Source organism: Vigna umbellata, chromosome 1 (assembly GCF_029865625.1).
Source record: "Vigna umbellata cultivar VRB3 chromosome 1, Vumbellata_1.0, whole genome shotgun sequence".
NCBI classification, from domain to species: domain Eukaryota; kingdom Viridiplantae; phylum Streptophyta; class Magnoliopsida; order Fabales; family Fabaceae; genus Vigna; species Vigna umbellata.
The window spans coordinates 46,146,615-46,174,459 of NC_142165.1; the positions used below are offsets into that span (position 1 = coordinate 46,146,615).

At 32.5% G+C, this 27,845-nt stretch overlaps 5 protein-coding genes across 6 annotated transcripts; 2 read left to right on the forward strand and 3 right to left on the reverse strand.

Annotated features, from left to right (window-relative positions):
• Positions 1–621: 621 nt before the first annotated feature.
• LOC124826310 (cytochrome P450 71AU50-like) lies at positions 622–2,686 on the reverse strand. The gene is made up of 2 exons (XM_047299104.2): positions 1,543–2,686; positions 622–1,434 (listed from the first exon to the last, which is right to left on the reverse strand). The coding sequence occupies exons 1-2, from the start codon at positions 2,455–2,457 to the stop codon at positions 820–822; spliced, it is 1,530 nt and encodes a 509-aa protein (XP_047155060.2). The 5' UTR covers positions 2,458–2,686; the 3' UTR covers positions 622–819.
• Positions 2,687–3,497: 811 nt separating this feature from the next.
• LOC124826287 (cytochrome P450 71AU50-like) lies at positions 3,498–5,501 on the reverse strand. Its single transcript, XM_088104642.1, has 4 exons — positions 5,468–5,501; positions 4,569–4,798; positions 3,820–4,260; positions 3,498–3,698 (listed from the first exon to the last, which is right to left on the reverse strand). Exons 1-4 carry the CDS (start codon positions 5,499–5,501, stop codon positions 3,498–3,500), a joined length of 906 nt encoding a protein of 301 aa, XP_087960768.1.
• A 1,146-nt stretch (positions 5,502–6,647) lies between these two features.
• On the reverse strand, positions 6,648–9,031 carry LOC124826311 (cytochrome P450 71AU50-like). Its single transcript, XM_047299105.2, has 2 exons — positions 7,793–9,031; positions 6,648–7,666 (listed from the first exon to the last, which is right to left on the reverse strand). The coding sequence occupies exons 1-2, from the start codon at positions 8,705–8,707 to the stop codon at positions 7,052–7,054; spliced, it is 1,530 nt and encodes a 509-aa protein (XP_047155061.1). The 5' UTR covers positions 8,708–9,031; the 3' UTR covers positions 6,648–7,051.
• Positions 9,032–13,908: 4,877 nt separating this feature from the next.
• On the forward strand, positions 13,909–15,971 carry LOC124826313 (cytochrome P450 71AU50-like). The gene is made up of 2 exons (XM_047299106.2): positions 13,909–15,015; positions 15,113–15,971. Exons 1-2 carry the CDS (start codon positions 14,149–14,151, stop codon positions 15,722–15,724), a joined length of 1,479 nt encoding a protein of 492 aa, XP_047155062.1. The 5' UTR covers positions 13,909–14,148; the 3' UTR covers positions 15,725–15,971.
• Positions 15,972–18,665: 2,694 nt separating this feature from the next.
• On the forward strand, positions 18,666–22,242 carry EMB2453 (Tetratricopeptide repeat (TPR)-like superfamily protein). 2 transcript variants are annotated; one of them, XM_047299110.2, is made up of 3 exons: positions 18,666–19,038; positions 19,668–21,005; positions 21,888–22,242. In XM_047299110.2, exons 1-2 carry the CDS (start codon positions 18,745–18,747, stop codon positions 20,970–20,972), a joined length of 1,599 nt encoding a protein of 532 aa, XP_047155066.1. In that variant the 5' UTR covers positions 18,666–18,744; the 3' UTR covers positions 20,973–21,005; positions 21,888–22,242. The 2 variants fall into 2 exon arrangements, with proteins under 2 accessions (XP_047155066.1, XP_047155064.1); XM_047299108.2 differs by having other exon boundaries at positions 18,669–19,038; positions 21,884–22,242.
• The last annotated feature ends 5,603 nt before the right edge of the window (positions 22,243–27,845 follow it).

Below are 27,845 nucleotides of genomic sequence, written 5' to 3' on the forward strand. Positions count from 1 at the left end.
CCCAAATGAATACTAACTTTATAAACACTTATATTTACTTACACGTAAAGGTCTTATATTATTGACTTGAGTGTAAGAGAGTTTTTCGTAGAAGAACTTCCTCCCTCTTAACCGCAAGAAATTCGTTAACCAGTCATCAAGAACAATCAGATAATCGCTACAATCTTATTATATGCAAATCTACACTTAAGATTACGGTAAGATCCAAAAAATTTATTGCTCATTAATAATTGATTTATTTTGGATAAAGAGGCTTTTAACTTTTTTTACATACACATTGAATTTATATATGAATATATAAATTATGGCATATACTATTTTTTTCTTACCTCTATGTTAGTTTAAAATCTATTGATTAACGTATAAATTATACATGATGTTTTTTTTTAATGTCATGAAATCAAAATGTCTTTTTTTTATGACAGCTTAATAATGTAAGAGAAGAAAGACGATGCGAACCCTTGTATGCTTATTTACTCGTATGGAAGAATGCAAAATACCAGAATAATTAATCATAAAGGAGGAGACAAAATGGGGTCTTTCCAATGGCCGTATTAAGCATGGATATTAGATGCTAGACCAGACTCCACCAGAGACTCTGCTAGATATTAGACGAAGACATAGACAACAATAAACTTTATTGGTTTCAAGAGTGTGATGTACATAATATTTATTTGTGAATAAGGAAGGGAAAGAGTGATCTACTTCCATAAATCATATTGAAAGAATCCTCACAAAATGCAAGGAAATTTTCTTCCCTGATTATATCTGAATGTGACAAATGGTACATGCAGCATCTTTCCTGCCCTAACAATCCCTCTAATGGGAAAGTCGATAGGTAGGAATGGCAAATAGATGATTGGCCCTTGGCATTGTGAGTCCGAACTTCTCTGTCATTTCCAACTCATCTCCCAACATGTCATTTGGCAGTTTCCAATCGAAACAATGAACAAGTTGAGCCAATGTCTTACGAACCACAGTTAGACCAAGTTGCATTCCTGGACATTGCCTTCTGCCAGACCCAAATGGTATCAGCTCAAACTCATGCCCTCTCACATCTATGTTCCTTCCTTCAAATCTCTCTGGCCAGAACTTCTCTGCTTCATCCCAAACGCTTGGGTCTCTCATAATAGCCCATGCATTCACCATAACCCTTGATTTTTTAGGAATGAAATACTCTCCAACCATGCAGTCTTCCATGGACTGGTGTGGTATCAGCAAAGGTGCCACCGGATGCAGTCTCAGGCTTTCCTTTACAACCATGTCCAAATACTCTAACTTCTCTAAGTCTGATTCTTTCACCTTCCTCTCCATACCCACCACGCTTTCCAGTTCCATTTGAACTTTCTTCATCACCCTTGGATTCTTTAGCAGCTCTGAAAATGCCCACTCTACTGATGTAGCAGAAGTGTCCACTGACCCAGCCAACATATCCTGTGCCAGAAAAGTGTCAAATATGACAAGCAGATGCAAAAATCAGTACAATCTAATTTATTTTTTTTAATGTATGAGGGAAAAGCCAAATGTTTTCATTTTTCTTACCAGCACTATGGCTTTAATATTTGCTCGTTCAATGCGGTGTTCAGAATTTTCAGTACCATGAAAGGCCAACATGACATCCACGAAATCCTTTGTCTTGTCTTCTCTTTTCCCTGATTCCATGTGCTCGTCAATAATTTTCTCGAAGAAGTCATCGAAGATTGTGTGAACCACCTTTAAGCGCTTAGTTATCCCTTGAAGGTCAAGTGCACCGATATAAGGAATGTAATCTCCCATGTTAGTGGTTGCTACTAAATGCAACGCCTCTTGCATCACAGCCTTGAACCTTTTCTCATCCAAGTCCTGGTCCATAAACTTCTTCCCTAATATCATTCTACAAGCCATGTCTAAACTGTACTTTGAAACCTTTGCACTGACATCAACAGCAGCTCCATCGTTGGCTGCCTCTCTTAGAAGTTTGATCAACAGGTCAAGCTCCTCTTCCCTCATGCTTCTGAAGGAATTAATTTTGGTTTGACTCAGCAATTCCAACGTGCACATCTTGCGCATGTTGCGCCAATAAGAGCCATATTCAGCAAAGGCTAAGTTCCTCTGCCCCCAAGAGACGTATTTGTCTGCTTGATAACGTGGTCTGCTGGCGAACAAAAGGTCATGGGTCTTGAGGAAGAGTTTAGCAGCTTGGGGTGAAGAAACAACAATGGTGGGCACAAAACCTAAGCGTAAGTACATGACAGGTCCATATTTTTGAGCCAGTTGGTGCAGATCACGATGTGGATTTGCTCCCAACTTGTTAAGACTTCCGAAAATTGGCAACCCAGTGGGACCAGGTGGCAAGTTATCTGCCTTCTTCTTGCTTCTGCAAAGCCACAGAAAAGCAAGAGACGCTAAAAGAATTGCCATCAAAATCATCTTATCTATTTGGCAGAGTTCAAGTAACAATTGGATATCAGTGTTCATCTTTGTTTCCAAAAGCAAGAAGGCTGTGAGGAGCTGGATGGTGTTGAAAATATGATGAGAACCAGAGTATCATATATATCTGCTTTATGGATCACAAATACACTCGAACAGTTCACCGTCACTGCCTTGCATTAAAAAAGCGGTGTTAATTCTTGTATATTTTTAAATATAACGAAATAAATATATTTGATAATATTAATTATGAAATATATTTGATAGTATTAGTTATGTTTTTAATTATAATTGATAGTATTAATTATGTTTTTAATTAAATTATATTTTTTTTCTAATTTATGAATTAATTAATTAAATTATACACAATAATTATTAAAATTTTGTTATAAAAGTTATTCTTGATTATATGTTTTTATATATAATGAAATAAATATATTTAATAATATTAATTATGTTTCTAATTATATTTGATAGTATTAGATATGTTTTTAATTAAATTATATTTGTTTTCTAATTTAATTAATTAATTAATTAGCACAATAATTATTAAAATTATTTTTTATTATATGTTTTTAAATATAATGAAATAAATATATTTGATAGTATTAATTATTTTTCTAATTATAATTGATAGTATTAATTGTGTTTCTAATTAAATTTTATTTGTTTTTTAATTTTGTCAATTAATTAATTATACACAATAATTATTAAAATTTTGTTATTAAAATTATTATTGATTATATATTTTTAAATATATTAAAATAAATATATTTGATAATAGTAATTTTGTTTCTAGTTATAATTGTAGCAATTAATTGATATGGTAACGTACATGACCAACAACCAACAAAACATATTGTTTCAAGGCTCAAACCAAACTACATTATGGCCACCTAAACTGAGTAATGATATTATGACACACTTTTACATTCATTTGACACAGGCTACAAGGATAAAATGGTCAAAAAAGTGTAAACTTTTGTATTGTTTCAAAAAAGAAAAGAATAAAAAGTAAGGATAGTGTCAAATAAATGTTAAATATTTAGGCGTGTCAAAGAAGCTTTAGTCCACCTAAATATATCAACCTAAAGACATAAAGACATGCACAACCCATCAACATAAACACAACACATCAACATAAACACACAACACATCAACTTAAACACATACACAATATAAGTATGTTCAATTTGGAGTTTCTTCATCACCCTTGGATTCTTTATCAGCTCCGAAAGTGCCCACTCTATTGTTGTAGCAGAAGTATCTATTGAACCAGCTAAAATATCCTTTTTAAAATAAAATAAACAAAAAAGCGTGAAAGAATGAGAGCATCAATTCAACTTATATATGGCACTTGGAATAAGAGAAGAAAAGATAGAAAACTGATAGTCAATGTATATCCCTTACCAGCAATATGGCTTTGATAATGGGTCTTTCAACGCAGTACTCCGATTCTTCAGTACCGAGTAATCCCAACATCACGTCGACAAAGTCCTTCACCTTGTTCTCCTCCTTCTTTGATTCAATATGCTCATCGATGATTTTGTCAATGAATTCATCGAAGACTTTTCGCATTGCCTTCATTCGCTTGATTAGCCCTTGAAGGTCAAGTTTACCGATGTAAGGAATGTAATCGCCTATGTTAGGAGTTGCTGCCAAGTACATTATCTCTGTCATCACGGCCTTGAAACCCTTCTCATCCAAGTCCTGGTCCATGTACTTCTTCCCTAAAATCATTCTGCAAGCAGTGTCTGCAATGAGTGCTGCAACTTTGGCACTTAGATCAACCACAGCTCCATCCTTGGCTGCCTCTCTCAGATGCTTCACCAACAGGTCTAGTTCTGCATCCTTCTATTGGGAATCCAAGTGAGTCTAAGTCTCACATTGGATAGAAATGAGAAAGTAGAGCAGTATATAAAGATAAAAGACTCATTATCTGCCTTAAGGTTTTTGATAAAGAGTGGTGTTGATCTCTTATATATAGTTTGCTCAGATATTATTTGTATTTGTATAACCCACAAAGTCGATAGACCCAACAGTAGTATCAGAGCCGATGATTTGTCTTAGTGACCGGCTCAGACGAGTGTGTTTATGTAACCCACAGAGAACCTCTTCCTCGATAAACCCAATACCCTCATCCTCGATAAACTCAATACCCTCAAGGATCTAAAGTAGTTAATTTTGGCTTGGTTTAGTAATTCTAACATGCACATCTTACAAGTGTTGCGCCAGTAAGAACCATATTGAGCAAAAGCTAAGTTCTTCTGCTCCCAAGCGATGTACTTTGCAACTTCAAGAGGTGGTCTACTGGCATAGATAAGATCATGGGTCTTGAGGAAGAGTTGAGCAGCTTTGGGTAAAGAAACAACTATGGTGGGCACAACATCTTACCATGTGTCACATTTTTAATATATATATATATATATATATATATATGTATGTATATATATATATGTATGTGTATATATATATGTATGTGTATATATATATATGTATGTGTATATATATATATGTATGTGTATATATATATATGTATGTATATATATATATGTATGTATATATATATGTATGTATATATATATGTATGTATATATATATATATATATATATATATATATATATATATATATTAATTTAACTGTATAGAAGGTTTAATTAGACAAAGCTTTAAAGGAAAAATTATTATGTAATGAATCAGGAGTCAACTCTATGGAATATTTGAACTTATGTTTAACAATAACATGTATTTATAGGTTTCAAAATGAGCTTCGAATTAGTACTAGCCTAATCACAACTTAACTAGTAATGATTGTGTTTTGAGTTAAGTTAATCAACACAACCTTAATTGTTGTTTAAAGATGATTGTTCAATCCTTGCGACTAATCTCTGGTGGTTTATTGGATGTTTCTAACTGTGTGGACTGCTCGACCCTAGGCTGATCGAACAACCACATAGTACACAGGCCCTCCAAGCCTAAACATATCTTGATGTGCAAAGGGGTTTGTTATGAAAAAAGTATCTTGCATTTTGAAGGATGTTGGCTTCTTTTGGTAACTGATTGGTTGGGAAACCTTAACCGTGTGACACATTTCAGGGAGATGTGTCAATTGGGAGAATTTATAACTAGCGAGAAAGGAATATGTGACATGTTAGGTTTTGTACATCCCGAGAAATGAAAGGTCGTGAGGTGTAAGTCGCCAAATCTTCCTCAATTTGACAATCAGGATTTGTTCATTAGAGCACTTTTTTGAGCTATATATATAAATATAGGTGGAGCTCAACGTCATTTTCACCATTGCTCTCAATTTTCCTGTGCCAATATCAACTTTATAAACACTTATACTTATTTTACATATAAATATTCTAATTCTTTTACGGACTTGAGCTTCAGAAAGTCTTTTGTAGGTAAATCTCTCTCATTCTTAACCACAAGAAGTTCGATTATCGATCATCAAGAATGATCAGATCACTACTAAGATCTTGTCACCTATCTGTAGATTCACTCTCAAAATTCTTATAAAAACAAAAGGTTTATTGTCTATTAATAATTAATTTATTTTAGATTTAATTTATTTTAGATTAATAGACTTTTCACTTTTGTATATATAAATTAAAACAAATTGGTAATGCATTATACTAATTTTTTTTCTTATCTTTCTCATACACATGTTAGTTTAAACTCTATTGATTAACGTATAAATTATATATAATGTTTGTTTTCATGTCATGAAATAAAAATGTCTTTTTTTATGCATAGCTTAATAATGTAAGAGTAGAAAAACGATGCGAACCCTTATATGATTATTTACTCGTATGGAAGAATGAAAAATACTAGAATAGTTAATCATAAGACAAAAAGAAAGTGGTGGACAAAACACGGATCTTAATGGGGTATTTTCAATGGCCGTATTAAGCATGGATATTAGACGAAGACATAGACAACACTAAACTTTATTTCAAGAGTGTGATGTACATAATATTTATTTGTGAATAAGGAAGGGAAAGAGTGATCTACTTCCATAAATCATATTGAAAGCAACCTCACAAAATGCAAGAAAATTTTTGTTACTATGGGCTCATAGTCGACCGATCGGTGAAATCAGCCCGACCAATGATACCTCTCAGGTCAATAAACCGATCGGTAAAATCAGTCCGACCGATGGTACTTCTCAGGTCAATGAACCGATCGGTTAAATCAGCCGTTAAGGTAATTAATAGTAATAACTGTCGGGGAGTTAATGAAAATAATTGTCATTTATTGACAATTAATATTGTCATTTATTGGTGGTTAATGAGGCAGACCTAACGGTAAGCTCATTATAATTTATAAATATTCGTCTAGGCAAAAGGTAGAAAAAACTTGAACTTGAACTGAGACTTAGAACTCTGGTAACAACATCTTGATTACAAGATTATTACGCAAAGTCACTAACTTGAGCGTCGGAGTGTCTTTTGCAGACACCCTCTCCCGCGGCTCGGACAAGGAGAAGAGAGAAGACAGCACAACTGGACATCGGAGTAGACAACTTTGAATGTTTTGGATTATGGTTTTAAATCCTGCCGAAACAATTTTCTTCCCTGATTATATCTGAATGTGACAAATGGTACCTGCAGCATCTTTCCTTCCCTAACAATCCCTCTAATGGGAAAGTCGATAGGTAGGAATGGCAAATAGATGATTGGCCCTTGGCATTGTGAGTCCGAACTTCTCTGTCATTTCCAACTCATCTCCCAACATGTCATTTGGCAGTTTCCAATCAAAACAATGAACAAGTTGAGCCAATGTCTCACGAACCACGGTTAGACCAAGCTGCATTCCTGGACATCGCCTTCTGCCAGACCCAAATGGTATCAGCTCAAACTCATTCCCTCTCACATTTATGTTCCTTCCTTCAAATCTCTCTGGCCAGAACTTCTCTGCTTCATCCCAAACGCTTGGGTCTCTCATAATAGCCCATGCATTCACTATAACCCTTGATTTTTTAGGAATGAAATACTCTCCAACCATGCAGTCTTCCATGGACTGGTGTGGTATCAGCAAAGGTGCCACCGGATGCAGTCTCAGGCTTTCCTTTATAACCATGTCCAAATACTCTAACTTCTCTAAGTCTGATTCTTTCACCTTCCTCTCCATACCCACCACGCTTTCCAGTTCCATTTGAACTTTCTTCATCACCCTTGGATTCTTTAGCAGCTCTGAAAGTGCCCACTCTACTGATGTAGCAGAAGTGTCCACTGACCCAGCCAACATATCCTGTGCCAGAAAAGTGTCAAATAAGAGTAAGAATATGACAAGCAGATGTAAAAATCAGTACAAGAGCAAATTAACTAGCTTTTTTTAATGTATGAGGGAAAAGCCAAATGTTTTCATTTTTCTTACCATCACTATGGCTTTAATATTTGCTCGTTCAATGCGGTATTCAGAATTTTCAGTACCATAAAAGCCCAACATGACATCCACGAAATCCTTTGTCTTGTCTTCTCTTTTCCCTGATTCCATGTGCTCGTCAATAATTTTCTCGAAGAAGTCATCGAAGATTGTGTGAACCACCTTTAAGCGCCTAGTTATCCCTTGAAGGTCAAGTGCACCGATATAAGGAATGTAATCTCCCATGTTAGGAGTTGCTACTAAATGCAACGCCTCTTGCATCACAGCCTTGAACCCTTTCTCATCCAAGTCCTGGTCCATAAACTTCTTCCCTAATATCATTCTACAAGCCATGTCTAAACTGTACTTTGAAACCTTTGCACTGACATCAACAGCATCTCCATCGTTGGCTGCCTCTCTTAGAAGTTTGATCAACAGGTCAAGCTCCTCTTCCCTCATGCTTCTGAAGGAATTAATTTTGGTTTGACTCAGCAATTCCAACGTGCACATCTTGCGCATGTTGCGCCAATAAGAGCCATATTCAGCAAAGCCTAAGTTCCTCTGCCCCCAAGAGACGTATTTGTCTGCTTGATAACGTGGTCTGCTGGCGAACACAAGGTCATGGGTCTTGAGGAAGAGTTCAGCAGCTTGGGGTGAAGAAACAACAATGGTGGGCACAAAACCTAAGCGTAAGTACATGACAGGTCCATATTTTTTAGCCAGTTGGTGCAGATCACGATGAGGATTTGCTCCCAACTTGTTAAGGCTTCCCAAAATTGGCAACCCAGTGGGACCAGGTGGTAAATTATCTGCCTTCTTCTTGCTTCTGCAAAGCCACAGAAAAGCAAGAGAAGCTAAAAGAATTGCCATCAAAATCATCTTATCTATTTGGCAGATTTCAAGTAAGAATTGGATAGCAGTGTGCATCTTTGCTTCCAAAAGCAAGAAGGCTTTGAGGAGTTGGATGGTGTTGAAGATACGATGAGAACTAGAGTACCATATATACGTGCTTTATGGATCACAAACACACTTGAACAGTTCACCGTCACTGCGTTGCATGAATTTTCTCAACACGGCTTTCAAAACATATCTCTTCACGCATTCCAATCCCTCATGCAACCATCTAAACCGTAGATTACATCATTTAAACTACGCGATAAAACCAGAAATCAGTCTTAAATAAGTAAAAACTGTGCCAAGAATACGACAGTTGTATTTTATTGTAATATTAATTGTTCTAAATGTTTGGTATACATGAAGCGATGTTGAGACCAAAGGTTTACCTGTCACAACCTAGAACACTTTAACCATTCGTTCCCAAGAAGCGATAAGATTGAGATGATATTTTTGAAGATGAAGAAGAGATATTAAAGATCGATGTTGATTGCTTAAGTTGAAATTGTGAGCAGATAAATAAAAGCTACGTGGATCTCATATGACCTTTTCATTTAAGTGATACCAAATGAAAATTTATCAAATGATTAATTTTTAATATATGTTGAATGCTTCTTTTTTTATTATATGATCTCTTACTTTTCCTGTTATAAATATTTACCAAGAGTTATCACCCAATCGGATTTGGACAGGTTAACCTAGTTGTTTATGGAACTACGACCACATAATCTATAAGGATAAAAGCATCTTATCTAAAAAAATCTTGATCCAATCGGTATTTGGATGTTTTCACCTAACTTGGACCTACACCACAGTAACAAAATTATATATATTAGAATAAAAGTTTAATAAAAGTTACGTCATTGTGTTCGCATAATGTCTACAGTGTAATACATGTAATTTATTTATAGGTTAATTACTTTTCTTCACAATCTTTTTAGAATAGATTATATAAGTATTTTATTAGTTTGTATATTTAAAATGAACTAATTACAAATTATTTCATAAACGATAATAAAAAAAGTTATAAAAAAAATAGTTAAAAAAACATTTTCGTATGGCATATTTAAAGCAAATATCTTTCTCGCCTTTGCTTATCTAAAAGAAAAATGACGCATAAATACTATTTAAGAAAAAAAATATCTTAAATGAAATCTTTTGATCTTTGAAGGTGAACATTTACAGTCTCATTTCTGTTTAGTTAGTCCAGTGAAGAGTTTTTTTTTTTTTTTGAGTTTGATCTTTTAAAAACCGAATTATGGGGTTTTTATCATTGGACCAGTCAAACAAAGTGAAAATCTAACTCTTCGAAAACTAAAGCTCCATTTTTGAATAGTTGAAAACCTATTTTTTCATCTTAATAATAACAAAAAAATTCCAAACTTTGGGAAATCAAATTCTAATAAAGTTTTTGTCCCCGACAGCCATATCTATACTTTACAGGTCTAAACAGACTTCAACAAAATGAAATGGTGCGCAACTTACCTCATCTTGATACTCATCAAGAGTTTGTGTAAATTGTCTTGTGAGAAAACAAGAAATACATTTCCATGTTATTTTTACGTGGAACCCCTTGGAGATCTCTCAAGTTTAAGTTCAAAATTCGTTTAATTTGAATGACTTTTTACTTTTGTACATACAAATTAAATTTATATCGATATATATAAATTAAAACAAATTGGTAATGCACTAAATATTGTTGTAGATTTTTAACACACAATCGTTAGACTCAAAAAAATGCATTAGTTTATGTAAAAAAAAAAATGTATGGATTAAGCATTTTGTTAACATAAATAACAAGGGTAACATATAATTATAGGTAGAACTTGTATATTTGTATTAAATTTTGTTTAGAACTATGTTTATTAAACTTTGTTTAGAACTATGTTCAATAGGTTTTGTTTAAAACTATGTTTATTAAGCTTTATTTATAATATATTGAACTGTTGTCATAAATGATTGGAAAATGAATTTGTATATGAAAATTTACGAGTGTTGTGGCTTTCACAATGGATCAATTTTTTTAAAAAAAAAACACTTGCCGAGATGATTATTGCTTCAATCGTCATGATTTATTACTTTCAATGATGGTTTTGAACCAAAACTGTTGTGATGCAACTCGTTTAATGTTTTTTTTATTTTTTGCTTTTTAACAATGGACCAACCGTCATATATCGAGTTACAATATTCTCTTTTCTTGCTTTTTTGTCATTTTTAATGACAATTTTGGATCAACTGTCGTGATTTTGTGACACTTTTAACGATGGTGGTTCAACCATCTTTGTTTTCTTGCACTTTTGAAGAATGTTAATCCTACAATAGTTCAAAAATCATAATCGAGACTTATTTTAACCATCATCGAAAGTGTAATTTGTATCCAGAGAGAGAGAGAGAGAGAGAAAATACATAGCTAGAACATAACATCCTCAGTTTAGTAAGATCACGTATCGATTGAATAATATCTCAAAGGAAAGAAATTTTTTTTATATGATTTCTTTCTCTCTTGAATGATCAAGAAGTGTTTAATGATCAAGAAGTGTTTAAGTGTCCAAATTAACAATAAAGAGAATTTACATTGAGTTTCATTGCTAAAGTGGTATACCATCGTTAGGGGTTTTGAATTTGACAATACACTCCAAAGTTCTAGTTCTCATTTCAAACTCTATCTTTATCACTTTCAGCTACTAGCTAGTCTTTGCTTGAATAATGAGAGAGTGGAGTAAAGAGAATATTGTTTCACCATCTCTTTCCAACATTAAGTCATAGATTAGCATCAATATTGCCATGTGAACATATTATTAAAAAATAAAAAAATAAAACAAAAATATGGAAGAACTACCTCCGATCATCAGTATTAGTTCTCGGATCAAGATCTACCATGGCTACCTCCGATCGTCTTCTCCTCTGCCGGTTGGGTGGATCAGATGAGGATGGCTGAACCTTCAGTCCGGCCACATAACATTCCCGGGCGATCCTCTGATCGGAGCGAACAGTGCAAATGGTTCCATTGTCCGACAGAAACTTGAGTGTGAGGTGGGGCGTGGAAACAATCGCCCCGAATGCATTTAAGCATGGTCGGCCCAACAACACATTGTACGATGTGTTTGCGTCTACCAGCAAAAACCTGGTCTTTAGCTCCTTATTCCGCTCGGTTCCCAAGCAAGTTCTCAGATCTACATATCATCTCGTATCCACCCTTTCCTCCGAAAATCCTATTATCTGCTCGTTATACAGGGCTATCAGATCTTCAGATATGTCCATCTGTTGGAACGTCTTCCAGTAAAGAATGTTAACAGAACTTCCTTGATCCACCAATACCTTTCCTACACTGTACCAAGCAATAACAGCTGTTATTACCATCGGATCGTCTTGATATGGATCAGGAGCATGAAAATCGTCATCGGTGAACGTGATTGGCGGCATAGAGCGCTTCCTCACATCTACCCGGTGAACGCTTTTAAGCTCCCTTAGGTTTCTCTTCCTTGCTGACGCCGATGACCCTCCAACAAAACCTCCAGAGATAGTGTTTATTGTGCCACGCAGCGATCGGTCATGGCTGCGACTTCTACTCCGCCTACGAAAATTACATCACACATGCAAACAAAAAATACTTATTATGAATAAACTAAGTAAAACATATTGTAAAATGGTGATTTTCTTCACAAAAAGCATTCTATAATTTGAACTCTATATACTTTTAAAACTCATTATTTTTAGAAGTTCTTACTTTAAAAAATTTAGTATTAACTTTTTTTCACCTACTACTATTAAATTGTTTTTAGTTTGAATTTATTTATTATCATCTTTAATATTAAAATATTCCTTTTCATCAAACATATTAATTTAATAATTAGAAGCTAATTTCAATTTTTCTGTAAAACGAGATTCCTTGTTCATCAAATAATTATATACATGCAATAATTAGCATAATCACTTAAGTGATAATCCATTGCTTAACAAGTACATGCATACCATATGAAAACTATGAAACCATTGCTCCCAATTCAATTAAACTAATTTTAAATATTCCAAAATGTTCTAAACACCCCCTTTCCGCTTATTGATACAACCAAAATCATAGTTTCATCATTAATTCAATATGATCTATCTGTTGGAAAAAACGTAACCCACATAAATAATAATACTCTTCAATTCAGTGGGTTATTTTTCATTAAATCTTGGCAACCTCTAAATAGGTGCAAATAGGGCCTTGGGCCAAGTACAAATAATAAAAAATAAAAACTAACAATAAAATATCAATTAACTTAAAATAAAATCTACCTAATCCATCTCTATCTTATAAAATAAAATAATACTCTCCTAAATAAAAGGAAAATCAAAACTATTTATATCTATTTTATCTCTATCAAAATCAAATCAAATATTACTAAACCCAAAACTAATAAAATAAGATTTTAATAAATCTCTAAAATTTAAGTTTATCCCAACACTATCAACCCTCAACTCCTCCAAAAATCAATGCACTTAGAATCTAACTCAAAACCAATCATTTTTCATTGAACAATAACATACAAGGTTAAATTAAAGAAAAAATAAATTTACTATTAATATGCACTTTATTTTTAAGAATATGTTAATATCTTTATCGGTGGATCTGTAATTTAAAAGTTAATCAAATGAAAGTATGTGAAAAATAGTTTTGACTACGAATTATTAAATACTTAAAAAGTGAAGATAGTTATCAAACATCAGATAAAATATAATTGATATAATTTAATATATTTCTCCATTTCAAAACTATAATGATTTTTAACAACTTATATTTATTTAAAAACTATAGTAAAGTATTAAATTTTATAAAAACAATGGATGTATATGGATGTATTCAATAGGAGTATTTTAATCCACAAATCTAATAATTAATAGGAGCATGTTTATTTCAATCTCCTCTCTACTTTCATGAAAGCTGTCCTTTCTACTCAAACATAGACTCGTTCCCACTTCAACCTCCTTTAACTTCTCATATTTCTCACCGATTCTTCTTTTCTCTATCACATATTCGTACATTTTTACCTTCTTCTGTGTCTTTTTCGACAAAGTGGGAGAATGGCTTGAAATATTTCAAGTTGGATTGCAGCATGAAGACGAAAAGGTGAGTGTGCAGCAACAATTTAAAATCTAAAGGTGCGGAAATACCCAAGTATATATATATATATATATATATATATATATATATATATATATATATATATATATATATATATTGTGCAGGCGCAGTCGTTCAACTATGGCGATGCACACGGAAACCTCTATGTGTCTTTGTCTCACCCCAGATAAATATTAATTATCATGCTTTTCACTCCTAAACATTCATCATATTTACCCCACATATCTATATATCTATATATATATATAGATATATATACCCTGTCACAAAGACAAACACCACTAGTTATCTTTTGTCAGCAAACACAGACCCTTTGTAGTAGCTATTTGAAGTCTGAGTGGCTACCATGATTTGGATAGCAATTCTTTTGCTTTCTCTTGCTTGTCTGCGGCTGTGGAGAAGGAACAGCAAGGCAAAGAAATTACCACCGGGTCCAAGAGGGTTGCCAATTTTGGGTAGCCTTCACAAGTTGGGACCAAATCCCCATCGTGATCTGCACCAACTAGCCAAAGAATATGGATCTGTCATGTACTTGCGGTTAGGTGTGGTGCCCACCATTGTTGTTTCTTCACCCCAAGCTGCTGAGCTCTTCCTCAAGACCCATGACCTTGTCTTTGCCAGTAGACCACCTCATGAAGCTGCAAGATACATCTCTTGGGAGCAGAGAAACTTAAGCTTTGGTGAATATGGTTCTTACTGGCGCAACATGCGGAAGATGTGCACGTTGGAATTGCTAAGCCAAACCAAGATTAACTCCTTCAGAAGCATGAGGGAAGAGGAGCTTGACCTATTGATCAAGGATCTGAGAGAGGCAGCGAAAGATGGAGCTGCTGTTAATCTCAGCGCCAAAGTTTCAACACTCAGCGCAGACATGGCTTGTAGAATGGTCTTTGGGAAGAAGTACACGGACCGGGACTTGGATGAGAAAGGGTTCAAGGCTGTGATGCAAGAGGGAATGCATTTAGCAGCAACTCCTAACATGGGAGATTACATCCCTTACATCGGTGCACTTGACCTACAAGGCTTAACTAAGCGAATGAAATCAGTTGGCAAAATATTCGATGACTTCTTTGAGAAAATCATTGACGAGCACATGCAATCACAGAAGGGAGAAGACAAGACAAAGGATTTTGTTGATGTCATGTTGGGATTCGTGGGTACTGAAGAATCCGAATACCGCATCGAGAGGCCCAACATCAAAGCCATATTGTTGGTAAGATAAGACCATATACATATTTAAAATTATGTCCACATATTAGATAATAGCAGAGGAAAATCGTCAGTCTTTCTTTGACACTTTGTTGGCACAGGATATGTTGGCTGGCTCGATGGATACTTCTGCTACAGCAATAGAGTGGACACTTTCGGAGCTGCTAAAGAATCCAAGGATGATGAAGAAACTCCAAAAGGAACTGGAAAGCGTGGTGGGTATGGAGAGGAAGGTGGAAGAATCAGACTTAGAGAAGTTAGAGTATTTGGACATGGTTGTAAAGGAAAGCCTGAGACTGCATCCGGTGGCACCTTTGCTGATACCACACCAGTCCATAGAAGACTGCATGGTTGGAGAGTATTTCATTCCTAAAAAATCAAGGGTTATAGTGAATGCATGGGCCATTATGAGAGACCCAAGTGCTTGGGATGAAGCAGAGAAGTTCTGGCCAGAGAGATTTGAAGGAAGGAACATAGATGTAAGAGGGCGTGAGTTTGAGCTGATACCATTTGGGTCTGGCAGAAGGGGGTGTCCAGGAATACAGCTTGGTCTAACTGTGATTCGTCATACAGTCGCACAAGTTGTCCATTGTTTTGATTGGAAGCTTCCAAATAACATGTTACCATCGGAGTTGGATATGGCAGATGAGTTTGGCCTCACAATGCCAAGAGCTAATCCTCTGCGGGCCATTCCTACTTACAGGCTTCAATAGTACGTATTTAATGTATGATTAGGTCAACTTCAATAATAGAATATCGAATAGAAACAATTATAATTTCTACTGCAAAATAACAAAGAAATATACAAGAGTATCGATCATAAATAAATAAACAATGTCATAGTCATGTTTGTAGAATAAATTACTATGTTGGTTGATATATAATTATTTGTGGGGTTTGGCGGTCGATTATGTATAAAAAATTTAAATTAATCAAGTTTAGTATGTCCGGTTTATTTTACTTTTAGTAAGGGTATTATACAAGAGAGTGTGTTAATTTTATTTTTTTTGTAGTTTTTGAAAGAAAAAACTCATTGGTATATTTATAGGGTGCTCTCGTTTAAATGTTGATTCCTTTTTCGTTAACTACCACATTATTATTGGAATAAAATTTTGACAGCATCTTATGGTTCTTTTTTCTTGTTCATTGGAAACTTCAATTGAATGTTCATTAAAGAAATTCGTTTTGTATTGTTTTTATATTTTAGTTTTTTTTCTTTTATTTTTTTAATTTGAAAATATTATTATTTTGGTGTGTTAACATTTTTTTATATATTTTTTTATATAATTTACTTGTATTCATATTTAATTTTAGTAGAGATTGACTCTCTTATTCTGTGCTGCAAGTTTGAGGAACTACTTTTGTAATTCTTATTTTTTTTGTTGCATTGTTCTCTCCCATTTTCGTTTATGCTATATTTTATAATCGATTCAATTATTATAATCAATTGTATAACCTTTTATGGATTATACTAATATTATTTACAAGAATAAAAAAATATTTAATATTTTAATTACCATAAAATAAGGTTGTTTTGGATTTGGTTTATAATTTTTTTGTTTGTTTAGTTATGAGCACTAAGTCTCTCTACAAGTTTTTATCCTAGAATAACTTTAAATCTTAATGACTGGACTTAGATAAAAAAATTTGTTATTTTTTTTATCTTGAATAAGAGATTATATATTATGTATTTTTGTTTTATGTATATAATATATAAGATATAAGTTGTAAATAACTAGTAAAAAAATGAATTGTGATTGATACTAATTAAGTTTAAGATTTCTTAATTCTTTACTAATTAGGACACTCATCATCAAAATTCTTTCAATGCTTAGATTTAGTTGACAAATCTAATATTCCATCCTGGCATGTCAAAGTTAGATATATATCCAAATAAAGTTAATTACATGGTGTTTCCTAATTTCGGTATTATTAAATCTAATTCCATTCAAATATTTCAAGTTGGACATATATTTTTTTTATATGTCCATGAGCATAATTGTATATATATATATTTTTTTATGGGCACTACTCCTAGTATTATGTTGTACAAATTGTATATATATATTTTTCCTAATGTTGAATTGACACAATCTTGATCTATATTTACATTCGAGAACAATAACACAAGGGAAACTGAAATAAATGAACAGCACTGATCATAAAGCTAACTTTCAATACAAGAAATTCATAAACCTAGGATTTTTCACTCATTTTGAACAACTTACTAAGACAACCAGACTTGATACCAATAAGTCATGATTCAATCCAAATAGGCTAATATCACACTTTTTTTTATATATACTGTTAAACTTCTTCTTCTAATACTTGACATATGACTCAAATTCACAATTAAATTCTTACTCTCAAAAGTTCTTACATTCATCTATATTGGTTGTAATAAAGGAAATGAAGGGATAAATTATTAAATATATTACCTTTGTTTTATTTCTTTTATTTTTAGTTAGTTTGTTATTATTTTTTATCGGTATTTTAGGCTTAGTTCATATTTTTTTTTATTATAAACAAAAGACTCTATGTGTATATTCAATACAAGTAAAATTATCGTATACATAGTTTTCATTATATTCAACATAGTATCTAGAGCCTAAGATTTTTTTGAGAAATTTTTTTTATTGCCTCTACTATTACACTTGTCATACCATCAGCAGTGTCATCTACCATTGTCGGTGGCGTCATTGTCTACCATTGTTACTACCAGAGTTTTAGTTTCGATGGATGATCACACAGTTTTGATCATCTCGGTCAGGTGACCACCATGTCGTCAATGATCAAAGCTCCTACATGCTTTCGGGGCCTTTTGAAGTATTGGATCTACTCTCTTTTCCGTCGTGCGTGGTGACAAGTCTCGTCTCCTCTTAGTTAGCGATTTACAGTGTCAAGGGTTTTTCGTCGTGCGTTTTCAAATGTCTCATCTCCTCTAAAACAACTATTCAGAGCATCAAGGGTTACCTTGATGGGAGAATCTTAGATTTTTTAAGATTTTTTACCTTCCTTTTGTCATCATTGTGTTTCATTCGTCCATATATCATTTTCTCCTGGAGGAAAGATGACTTTTGTTAGTTTATTTATAGTTGTGGTGACTCTTCAACAAGTCTCTTTGTCCACTGGACGGTGAACAATGAATTTTTCAAAGCCAACTTGTAATAAGAGATTTACATGGAACAACCTCCCAAATTGCTTAAGTAGAGCCTTTTGGATTGATATTTCATCTTCTATATTGTCTTCAAAATAAATAACATTTTAGTGTCACTTGAGTGCAGGAACAAATATTTTCATTAAGTATATTAATTATATTAGTAGCAAACTTAATACATATGATTTGTATTTAGCCAGACGGTTAGATATATTATCTTTATCTTTTATTTTTAATTAATTTGTTATTATTTTTTATTTGTATTTTAAACTTAATTTATATCTTTTCTATATAAATAAAGGGCCATAAATATATATTCAATATAAGAGAGATTAATTTTATACATAGTTTTCATTATATTCATTATATAACAATATAAATGTTTAACTATAAAATGTAAAAAAAACTATAAAAAAGTGTATCCTTTATATAACAATATAAGTAATTACAAAAACCTATTTCAATTTTTTTACATCATTGTTCCTCATCCCAGTTGATGGGCCAACAACCCAGTATCCTTATGAGTAAAGTTATCTACTCATTCAGTCCTACTTGTTCTTCCGTTAATTTGGTTCCATGTCAAGTCTCGCTTCGTACTCTTCTCCTTCCTTTAGAACTTACGGAACAGCTACCCATCCACGCGCCGCCCCAATTCCCTCAATTTCATGCGGCGGCCCAAGGCCCAAGAAGAAGCAACCGAACCACAATGCTGAAGCTCAAGAGCTGGTTCGTTTGCTCACGCGCAGGATAAGCGACAAAGAGCCTATCCTCAAGACTCTGAATAAGTATGTGACGCAGGTCAGAACCGAACATTGCTTTTTGCTCTTTGAAGAACTCGGCAAGGAAGGCAACTGGCTCCAATGTATTGAGGTCCCTTCCCCTTCTCTCTTTGTTAGGCAATAGTTAAATTTGTGTCTGCTTCTGAAACATTTTTGGTTTTCATTATTGTTACTTTCACTCGTTAAATCAAATTAGTATCTTCACTCATCATTTGCCTTGCTGTTTGCTTATGCATATAACAATATAATTATAACAATAATTGTGTTTATTTAATAATATTAAGGTCTTAAATTGGAGTAGAGCTTGTGTTCTTGTCCCAATTCTTTGTATTGTGCAAAAATTGACAACTTTGACCACAATTGCCGCTGTAGTGACCCCAAAAACCTTTATATATAGCCCTTGAAACTATAACCACGCCATAGTATTATGATCGTGACGGTAATATGACTCAAATTGTGAGAGATATCAAGAACAAAGTGTGGGAAAGTAGATAGGGAACAGAGACTGATACACACAAGTCATTGTTTTAATATGAAGAGTTTTCCCATAAGTAGGAGAGAAAGAAAAATAAGAAGAAATTATGAAATTTGTTTTTACGCAAGTTAATTTTGTTTTTCGGAACATATTTATAGGAAATAGAATATAATAGAAGTCATATTATGCAAGTACTAAGGAATATGCATTAGCTAAAATAAGGAACATGAATGTTTGGCGTTCAGGTTTTCAGATGGATGCAAAAACAGCGATGGTATATTGCTGATAATGGGATATACTCCAAACTGATATCAGTTATGGGAAAGAGAGGGCAAACCAGAATGGCTATGTGGCTTTTCTCAGAGATGCGTAATACTGGATGTCGTCCTGACACTTCTGTGTACAATGCACTAATCACGGCCCATCTTCATTCACGGGACAAAACAAAGGCTTTGTCCAAAGCCATTGGCTACTTTCAGAAGATGAAGGGAATTGAGCGGTGTAAGCCAAACGTTGTTACATACAACATTCTTTTGAGAGCTTTTGCTCAGGCTCGTAACCTCGAGCAGGTCAATTCTTTGTTTAAGGATCTCGATGAGAGCACAATTTCACCGGATGTTTACACTTTCAATGGTGTGATGGATGCTTATGGTAAAAATGGGATGATTCGGGAAATGGAAGCAATACTTGCTCAAATGAGAAGCAGTAAATGTAAACCTGACTTGATCACCTTTAACTTGCTCATTGATTCCTATGGGAAGAAGCAGGAGTTTGGCAAGATGGAGCAGGTATTCAAGAGTTTGTTGTATTCCAAGGAGAAACCAACACTGTCCACCTTCAATTCAATGATTTTGAACTATGGGAAGGCAAGACTCAAGAATAAAGCAGAAGAGGTTTTCGAGAAGATGATTGACATGGGTTACACCCCAAGCTTTGTTACCCATGAGAGTCTCATCTATATGTATGGCCTCTGTGGTTGTGTTTCCAGTGCTGTACAATTGTTTGATAAGCTGGTGGAGTCAAAAGTTCAAATAAAAGTTTCAACCTTAAATACTATGCTTGATGTTTACTGCTTAAATGGTTTACCTCAGGAAGCACATTCACTGTTTGAGAGGGCAAAAAGTATAAAAATATATCCATATTCATCAACATATAAACTTCTTTATAAGGCTTACACTAAAGCAAAACAGAAGGAGCTTCTAGATGAATTGCTGAAGCATATGGATAAAGATGGTATTATCCCTAACAAGAGGTTTTTCTTGAATGCTTTGGATTCTGTACCAGCAAATTCAGAATCTGCTAATGTTGCAACTGATTCAAACACAGCAAATTCGGAATATGCTAATGTTGCAACTGATTCAAACACAGTAAGTTCAGAATCTGTTAATGCCAACTCTGATTCAAATACGTCAAATTCAGAATCTGCTAATGCCGCAACTGATTCCAACAAATCAAATTCAAAATCTACTAATGCCAGCACTGATTCAAACAACTCCCAAGATTTTGCAAAGTTGGCAACCCACGTAAAGAACTTTTTAGCTCATAGGTGACTAGCATACAATCAGCACTGTTCACCTAAGATGGTATGCTATATCAATTTTCCGTCACTTTTCAGTCGTTCAATTTACATCTTATTGATTGTCCTGAGGAACATATTTTCCCTTGGTCATCACATGACATCACTTTCCTTGTTTACTTTATGCGGTGATGTTATTTACTTGAATTTAACTAATTCATCTTATGAGATGCTACTTCTCTGTTACTGTACTGACTTTCAAAGTTCAAACACAGACTTATTTTTTATTTTCAAATGATAAGCTCTAACAACTTTTCCTTTATTGTTTATGGTAATTCAAGATGATAATTTTAATAGTTTAGGAAGTTACAACAATTAAAATCCAGGACAACTTGCACACTTTAAAATGCGGGTTAAATTGATATTTGGTGACAAAATTAATATTTTTAGGACAAGAAACATGAATAGGAGAGATAATGTCTGTTCATTTTCCATAGATGTGTTAATGTTTCATTACTGGTCTATGCATAAAAATTATTTCCTTTAATTGGTTATCTTTTAAGAAATTTATGAAACAACATAATGTAATATGTTTTGTTCACTTGTTTTTGGTCACCCTATGTTGTTTCTATTCCCCTAAACATGTTTATTTATCTTGTTTGATAGTTGCAAATGAAGCACTAAACTCATTTTAATGAAGTTTAACCAAAAGAAATATAGACACAGAATATCCTCTTGCCTTGGCTTCAAGAGCTGTATATTCTATACTCAGATATTTCTTGTCTGAAATTACAACTGGTGTGATACAGTACAAGATGACAATGACTGTCAAATTTTGTAATGGATTTTAAATTTATGACTTTGGAAATTTCTTTTTTATCTAGTGTTTGAAAGAATTTGTTGGGGTGCTTTATCTTCTGACTTTCTAGTTCAATGATGTGTTAGGAAGTACAAAGAGAAATTCTCAGTTGATTGTCAGTGATTTGCTGGGGCAGAGCAATAAGGTAGAGGCACTTGTGAAGAAAGGAGATAGCTTGGGCTTTAATTGTATGAAAAGGAAAAAAGGGAGATCAAAAAGGTCAATGAAGGAAGTTGTTAAGATTTCATAGTTATGTAATTTATTTGGTCTTTTAGCCAAGCCAAATTACGTTATGTGATTTCTATTTCCAACCTCAAATAATAAAACTTTGGTTAGTGATGGTAGTTGACTACAACTATCTAAATAGTACAACATCACACATCTTTCAAACATTATAACTGTATTGAAAAACAACTGACTATATGAATGGGTACATTTTTATTCATGGGTAACTTGCAACCAATCCCAGAAGAACTGAATTGCTGGTGGAAAGCAATGAGTAAATCTCTAACTAAACAAAATTGAGTTTTTATTAATGTTATTTTCTATTCATGTACAATGATCACTCTGATGTGATTTGAAATCATGAAGAAAAATTGACTTGTCATTTTCTGCACTGTACTGAAAACTAACGAAACAATTTGTTGAAAATTTCAGTTGTTTATACACGTAGAGTATACGAATGATTGGACTTTCTAATGTCATTGTCTTAAATGTTTAGTTGAATTGCACTCTCTATCTTGATATATTCTTTCACATTAGAAGGAAGTGTGAATTTTTGAAACTACAGGTGGACAAGTAATGTATATATATTTCCAGAAAAGAAAATGTAAATTATCCTAAAATAAACACACAAAATATTAGACGAACTCAATAAAAAAAATAAATGGTTTAAACAAATTCATATATCTAACATATAATGGATGTTTGCTTCAAATATTTAATATTTTTAAAATTTTATTCTATTAAGTTTAAATTTGTCTCATATTATATACTATTAAGAAGTTTAAATTTGTCTCATATTATATACTATTAAAAAAATAAATGGTTTAAACAAGTTCATATATCTAACATATAATGGATGTTTGCTTCAAATATTTTATATGTTTTAAAATTTTATTCTATTGACTTTAAATTTGTCTCATATTATATACTATTAAGAACTGATACAAAATAAATTAATTATATTATATGTATCTCATTTGAACTTATTGTTATAATAAAATAAAAATTGAGAAATCAAACAAAAAAATTGAAAAAAAAATTAAATCAGATAAAAGTGAGTAATAAAAAATAAATAAGTTAAATTTTATTTTTAAAGACTTAAATCAACATTTATAATGTATTAAATATTTTAATTTAGAAAAAAAAATTATTGATTACTCAAATAAAAATAATTATGTTAGACACATTAATTTAAGCTTAGAAAAAAAATTTAACTCTAGGAGTTGAATTTTGGTAATCTTTTTTTCATCCCACTGGGAAAATTTGTTGTATTTCAATCCCCAACAAACTAAACTGCAATCACGTTTTCCTTTTTCAAATAAAGCAAAAAGGAAGAAAAATTTTAAAAATAAAATTATATATGCATTAAATCTTAACTATATATACACTGAAATTATTTTGATATGATTGTTGATAAATTTAATTTATTTTTTTAGTTTTGTTTGTTTAAGTACAATTTATGTATTTGGAAATACGAATTTTTGTATGCTGAAACATTGAGAATTTAGGTTATAATTTAAATCAATGAATTAAGTTAATATAATTATTAATTTTTTTACAGAAAATTTTTATAAAATAAAACATTGAACATTGATTGATGAAAAAAATGTTTATAATTGGAAAAGAAAATCAAAAAAATATTTTAAACATAATTAATATTAAGATTTTGTTGTGTCTTAAAATATAATTAATATACTTATTTGATAGTAAAAATTGAAAAATTAAGTGAGTGTATAATTAAATTAATTTATTAACTTAATTACATGAAACATGGAATAAATAATATATATATATATATATATATAAGAAATTAATTATAATTAATTATTGCACTAAATGTTAAGTAAGTTATAAATGAATAGATTAAAAATTAATATTTCAATAATTTAAAATTTTGATATTAGAATAAATGATAATCTTCAATTTAATACATTCATAATTTAATATTTAAATTATAAATATCTTTTTTTAACATTTTTTATTATCAAAACCGTATATTTATTTTATAAAAATATGTAACTTAAGTATATAATAATTAAATAATTTAAATTAAAAAATTAATATAAATTTGTTTTTAGAAACATCTAACCTGAAGTCCTAGACCATTAACAAAGCCCAAGGTTAGATGCTTTGAAAAAATTATTCGGAGTCTCTTTTTTCAATTAACTAAATTTGATCGGTCTAATTTAAACAAAATATTTTAAAAAAAAACTAAATAATATAAAATAAAATCAATTCAGATTTAACATATTTACATATCTTAAAAGTTATAAAAATATTTATTTAAATACAAATTCATGATTTTTATATATTTAAATTTTTTATTAAGTTATTTTTAAATCGTGTCTCTACTCTATTTAAATAATATTGATTTTGACATATTAAATTATATTTAGTTTTTTTTACCTTTATTTAATGGTAAAATACTACTAAATAAAAACATTTTATAGTTAATAAATAGACAACCTAGATAACTCATATATATTAGTATAGTTATCCTAAAGAAATATAACTATATCACCAGAAACTACCAAAACACAAAATTATTCCAAAACTAAACATGAGAAAAGGTAATATTATATGAACTTCCTTCCTTATCGACTAAAGATGCATCTCAACTTTTATATCATTCGTTTATAGCACTTATTGTAAAAAAAGATAGATAAAGCACAACACAATCACAAAGGTAAGCTAGTTGAAAAAGATATAACATATATTTAAAATATTTAGTCGTTTAATAACCACATCAAATTTAATTATAGTTATCACACAAGTTCATATATATAATTATATTCTTTTAGTCTCAATTTATCTTAATAAGTGCAATTGAGTCAGACTCATGAAGCCATGTACTTGATGGTGTACCATGCTCACCTACCTGAGCATCATACAAGGTTAAACCCTTTAGTCGTCTTTATAACAAGACATCTTACCATTCTCACCACTTAGTCATCCTTCTCTACACGAATATTAATAAAAGGTTTAAAGAATAATTCTGATGTATTATTTCAAAGAGTAGAGTATCATATATATACATTCAAGGATCCTATGATTCTTCATCTATTAAAGGAATGACAAGTGTACAAATCTGCACAAATTATAATAATATCTAAATTATAACTAACACAATATTTGATTGCCTAATATCCTTTAATAGAATATTTGACATATCTTAACACCCTAGTCAAGTTGGTGCATGAATATCACACATTCCTAACTTGAATAAACACTCATTAAACAATCTTCTTGATACTGCTTTGGTGAGAACATCAGCCAACTGCAATTCTAATCTTACAAAAGGAAATTAAATTATTCCAGGTTCAAGTTTCTCTTTGATGAAATGTCTATCAATCTCCACATGCTTTGTTCTATCATGTTGCACAAGATTGTGAGCAATTGCTATAGCCGAAGTATTGTCACAGTACAAACTCATAGCTTCATTTTGTTTAGAGCCCAAATCTAATAGCACATTTTTAATCCACAAAAGTTCACATACACCTAGTGTCATGCCTCTGAGTTCTGCTTCAACACTAGATCTTGGTAATATAGGTTGTTTTTTACTCCTCCAAGTTACAAGATTCCCTCCTATAAAAGTAAAGTATCCAGAGGTAGATCTCCTATCATCTTTTGAACCTGCCCAATCTGCATCAGTGTACCCTTCTACCTTTAAGTTTTCATGATTTGAGAACAAAATTCATTTTCCAGGAGCAGACTTCAAATATCTCAAAATCCTTTCAACAACATCCATATGAAGCTTCAGTGGGTCATGCATAAATTGACTAACAAAGTTCACTGCATAGGTGATATCTGGACGTGTATGACACAAATAAATTAATTTTCCTACCAGCCTTTGGTATCTTCCTCTATTTATGCTTGCTGAATTTGAGCATTGAAAGAGTTTATGATTTTGTTCATTGGAGTATCAGCTGGTTTACTCTCAAGCAGTCCAATTTTCGATAGTAAATCAATAGTATATTTTCTTTGGCATAGAAAAATACCATGTTTTGATCTAGCTACTTCAATACCCAAAAAATATGAGGTTTCTAAGTTGTTTCATCTCAAATTCAGATGTAAGGTATTGTTGTAAACTAGAAATCTCATCTTGGTCATTTCCTGTAACAATCATGTCATCTACATATATAATCAAAGCTGTAATTTTTCCTTTTCCTCTCTTAAAAAATAAGGTGTGATCAGAGTTACTTGCTCTATAGCCAAAAGCCTTCATAGACTTGGTAAACCTTCCAAACCATGCTCTTGGGGATTGTTTTAATCCATATAGAGCCTTCTTTAATTTGCAAATCTTCATTCCAATTGAATCAGTCATGCTTGGTGGAGAATCCATATAAATTTCTTCTGAAATTTCTCCGTGTAGGAAAACATTTTTCACATCAAATTGTAGAAGAGGCCAATCTTGGTTTGCAACTAGCGACAAAAGTATTCTCACAGTATTGAGCTTGGCTACTGGTGCGAACGTCTCTTGATAATCTACACCATAAGACTGAGTGTAACCTTTAACCATAAGTCGTGCTTTATACCTCTCAATAGTTCCATCAGCTTTATGCTTAATTGTAAAGACCCATTTGCAGCCCACAGTTTTCTTCCCTCTTGGTAAGGACACAAGATCCCAAGTGTTGTTTTTTTTCTAAAGCTGCCATCTCCTCAACCATTGCTTCGGTCCATCTAGGATCTACCAAAGCTTCCTGTATATTACTAGGAATAGAAATTGAAGATAATTGAGATACAAATGATGCATATGACTGAGATAACCTGTGAGATGACACATATTTACTAATGGGATATTTAACTTTGGCTTGGAGGTCTGGTTCATATTTAACTATAGGTTGACCACGGTTAGAACGAGGTGGAAGAATATATTGAACAGTAGTAGACTCAGTGTTTGGTGTGCTGGTGGTCTCACGTAGACAAGAATCAATTCCATGATCAATTTCATCTAAATTAGTATTATCAGAGATAGGATCAGAAGGTACCTCTGAAGAGTCAAGCTGAACCTATGGAGAAGATTGAGCCAATTGGCTATGATTAGAAGACACTATATTATCCAGAAAAGAAGGGTCCATATTTAGGATTGGCTCACTTCCTGAAGAATGATCCTCACACGATAATTTATCTTCACAATCAAACATACCAACATCATGATTATGCACTTCACTTTCATGCCTCCCTGAAGTGGAGAATCAACATAAAAAATTCATGCTCATTAAATGTCACATCCATAGAAATATAAAATTTCTTTGATGGTGGATGGTAAGCACGATAACCTTTTTGAGTTGATCCATACCCAACAAAAACACATTTGATCGCTCGTTTTTCAAGCTTTGTACGTTGATGTGGGTGTAAGTGAACATATATAACACATCCAAAAATATGAGGTGGTAAATAAACTATGGGAGGAAGGATACAATGATCAGACAACACATCAAAAGGCCTTCGAAAGTTAAGCACACTAGAAGGGGTTCGATTAATTAAATAAACGACACAACTCACAACCTCACCCCACAAATGAGATGGGACATTACCATCTATCAAAAGTGATCTTGTCACCTCTAATATATGTCTATTTTTCCTCTCAGCCACTCCATTTTGTTGTGGTGAATAAGGACATGTAGTTTGATGCAAGATGCCTTTAAAGTTCATGAACTCTATTAATTCAATCTTAAAATATTCCCCTCCATTGTTTGATCGAATGACCTTAATAGATGTGTTAAATTGTGTAACGATCAGATGATAGAAGGAACGAACTACATCAGACACATCATTTTTATATTTAAGCAAATATACTCAGGTTACCCGAGTACAATCATC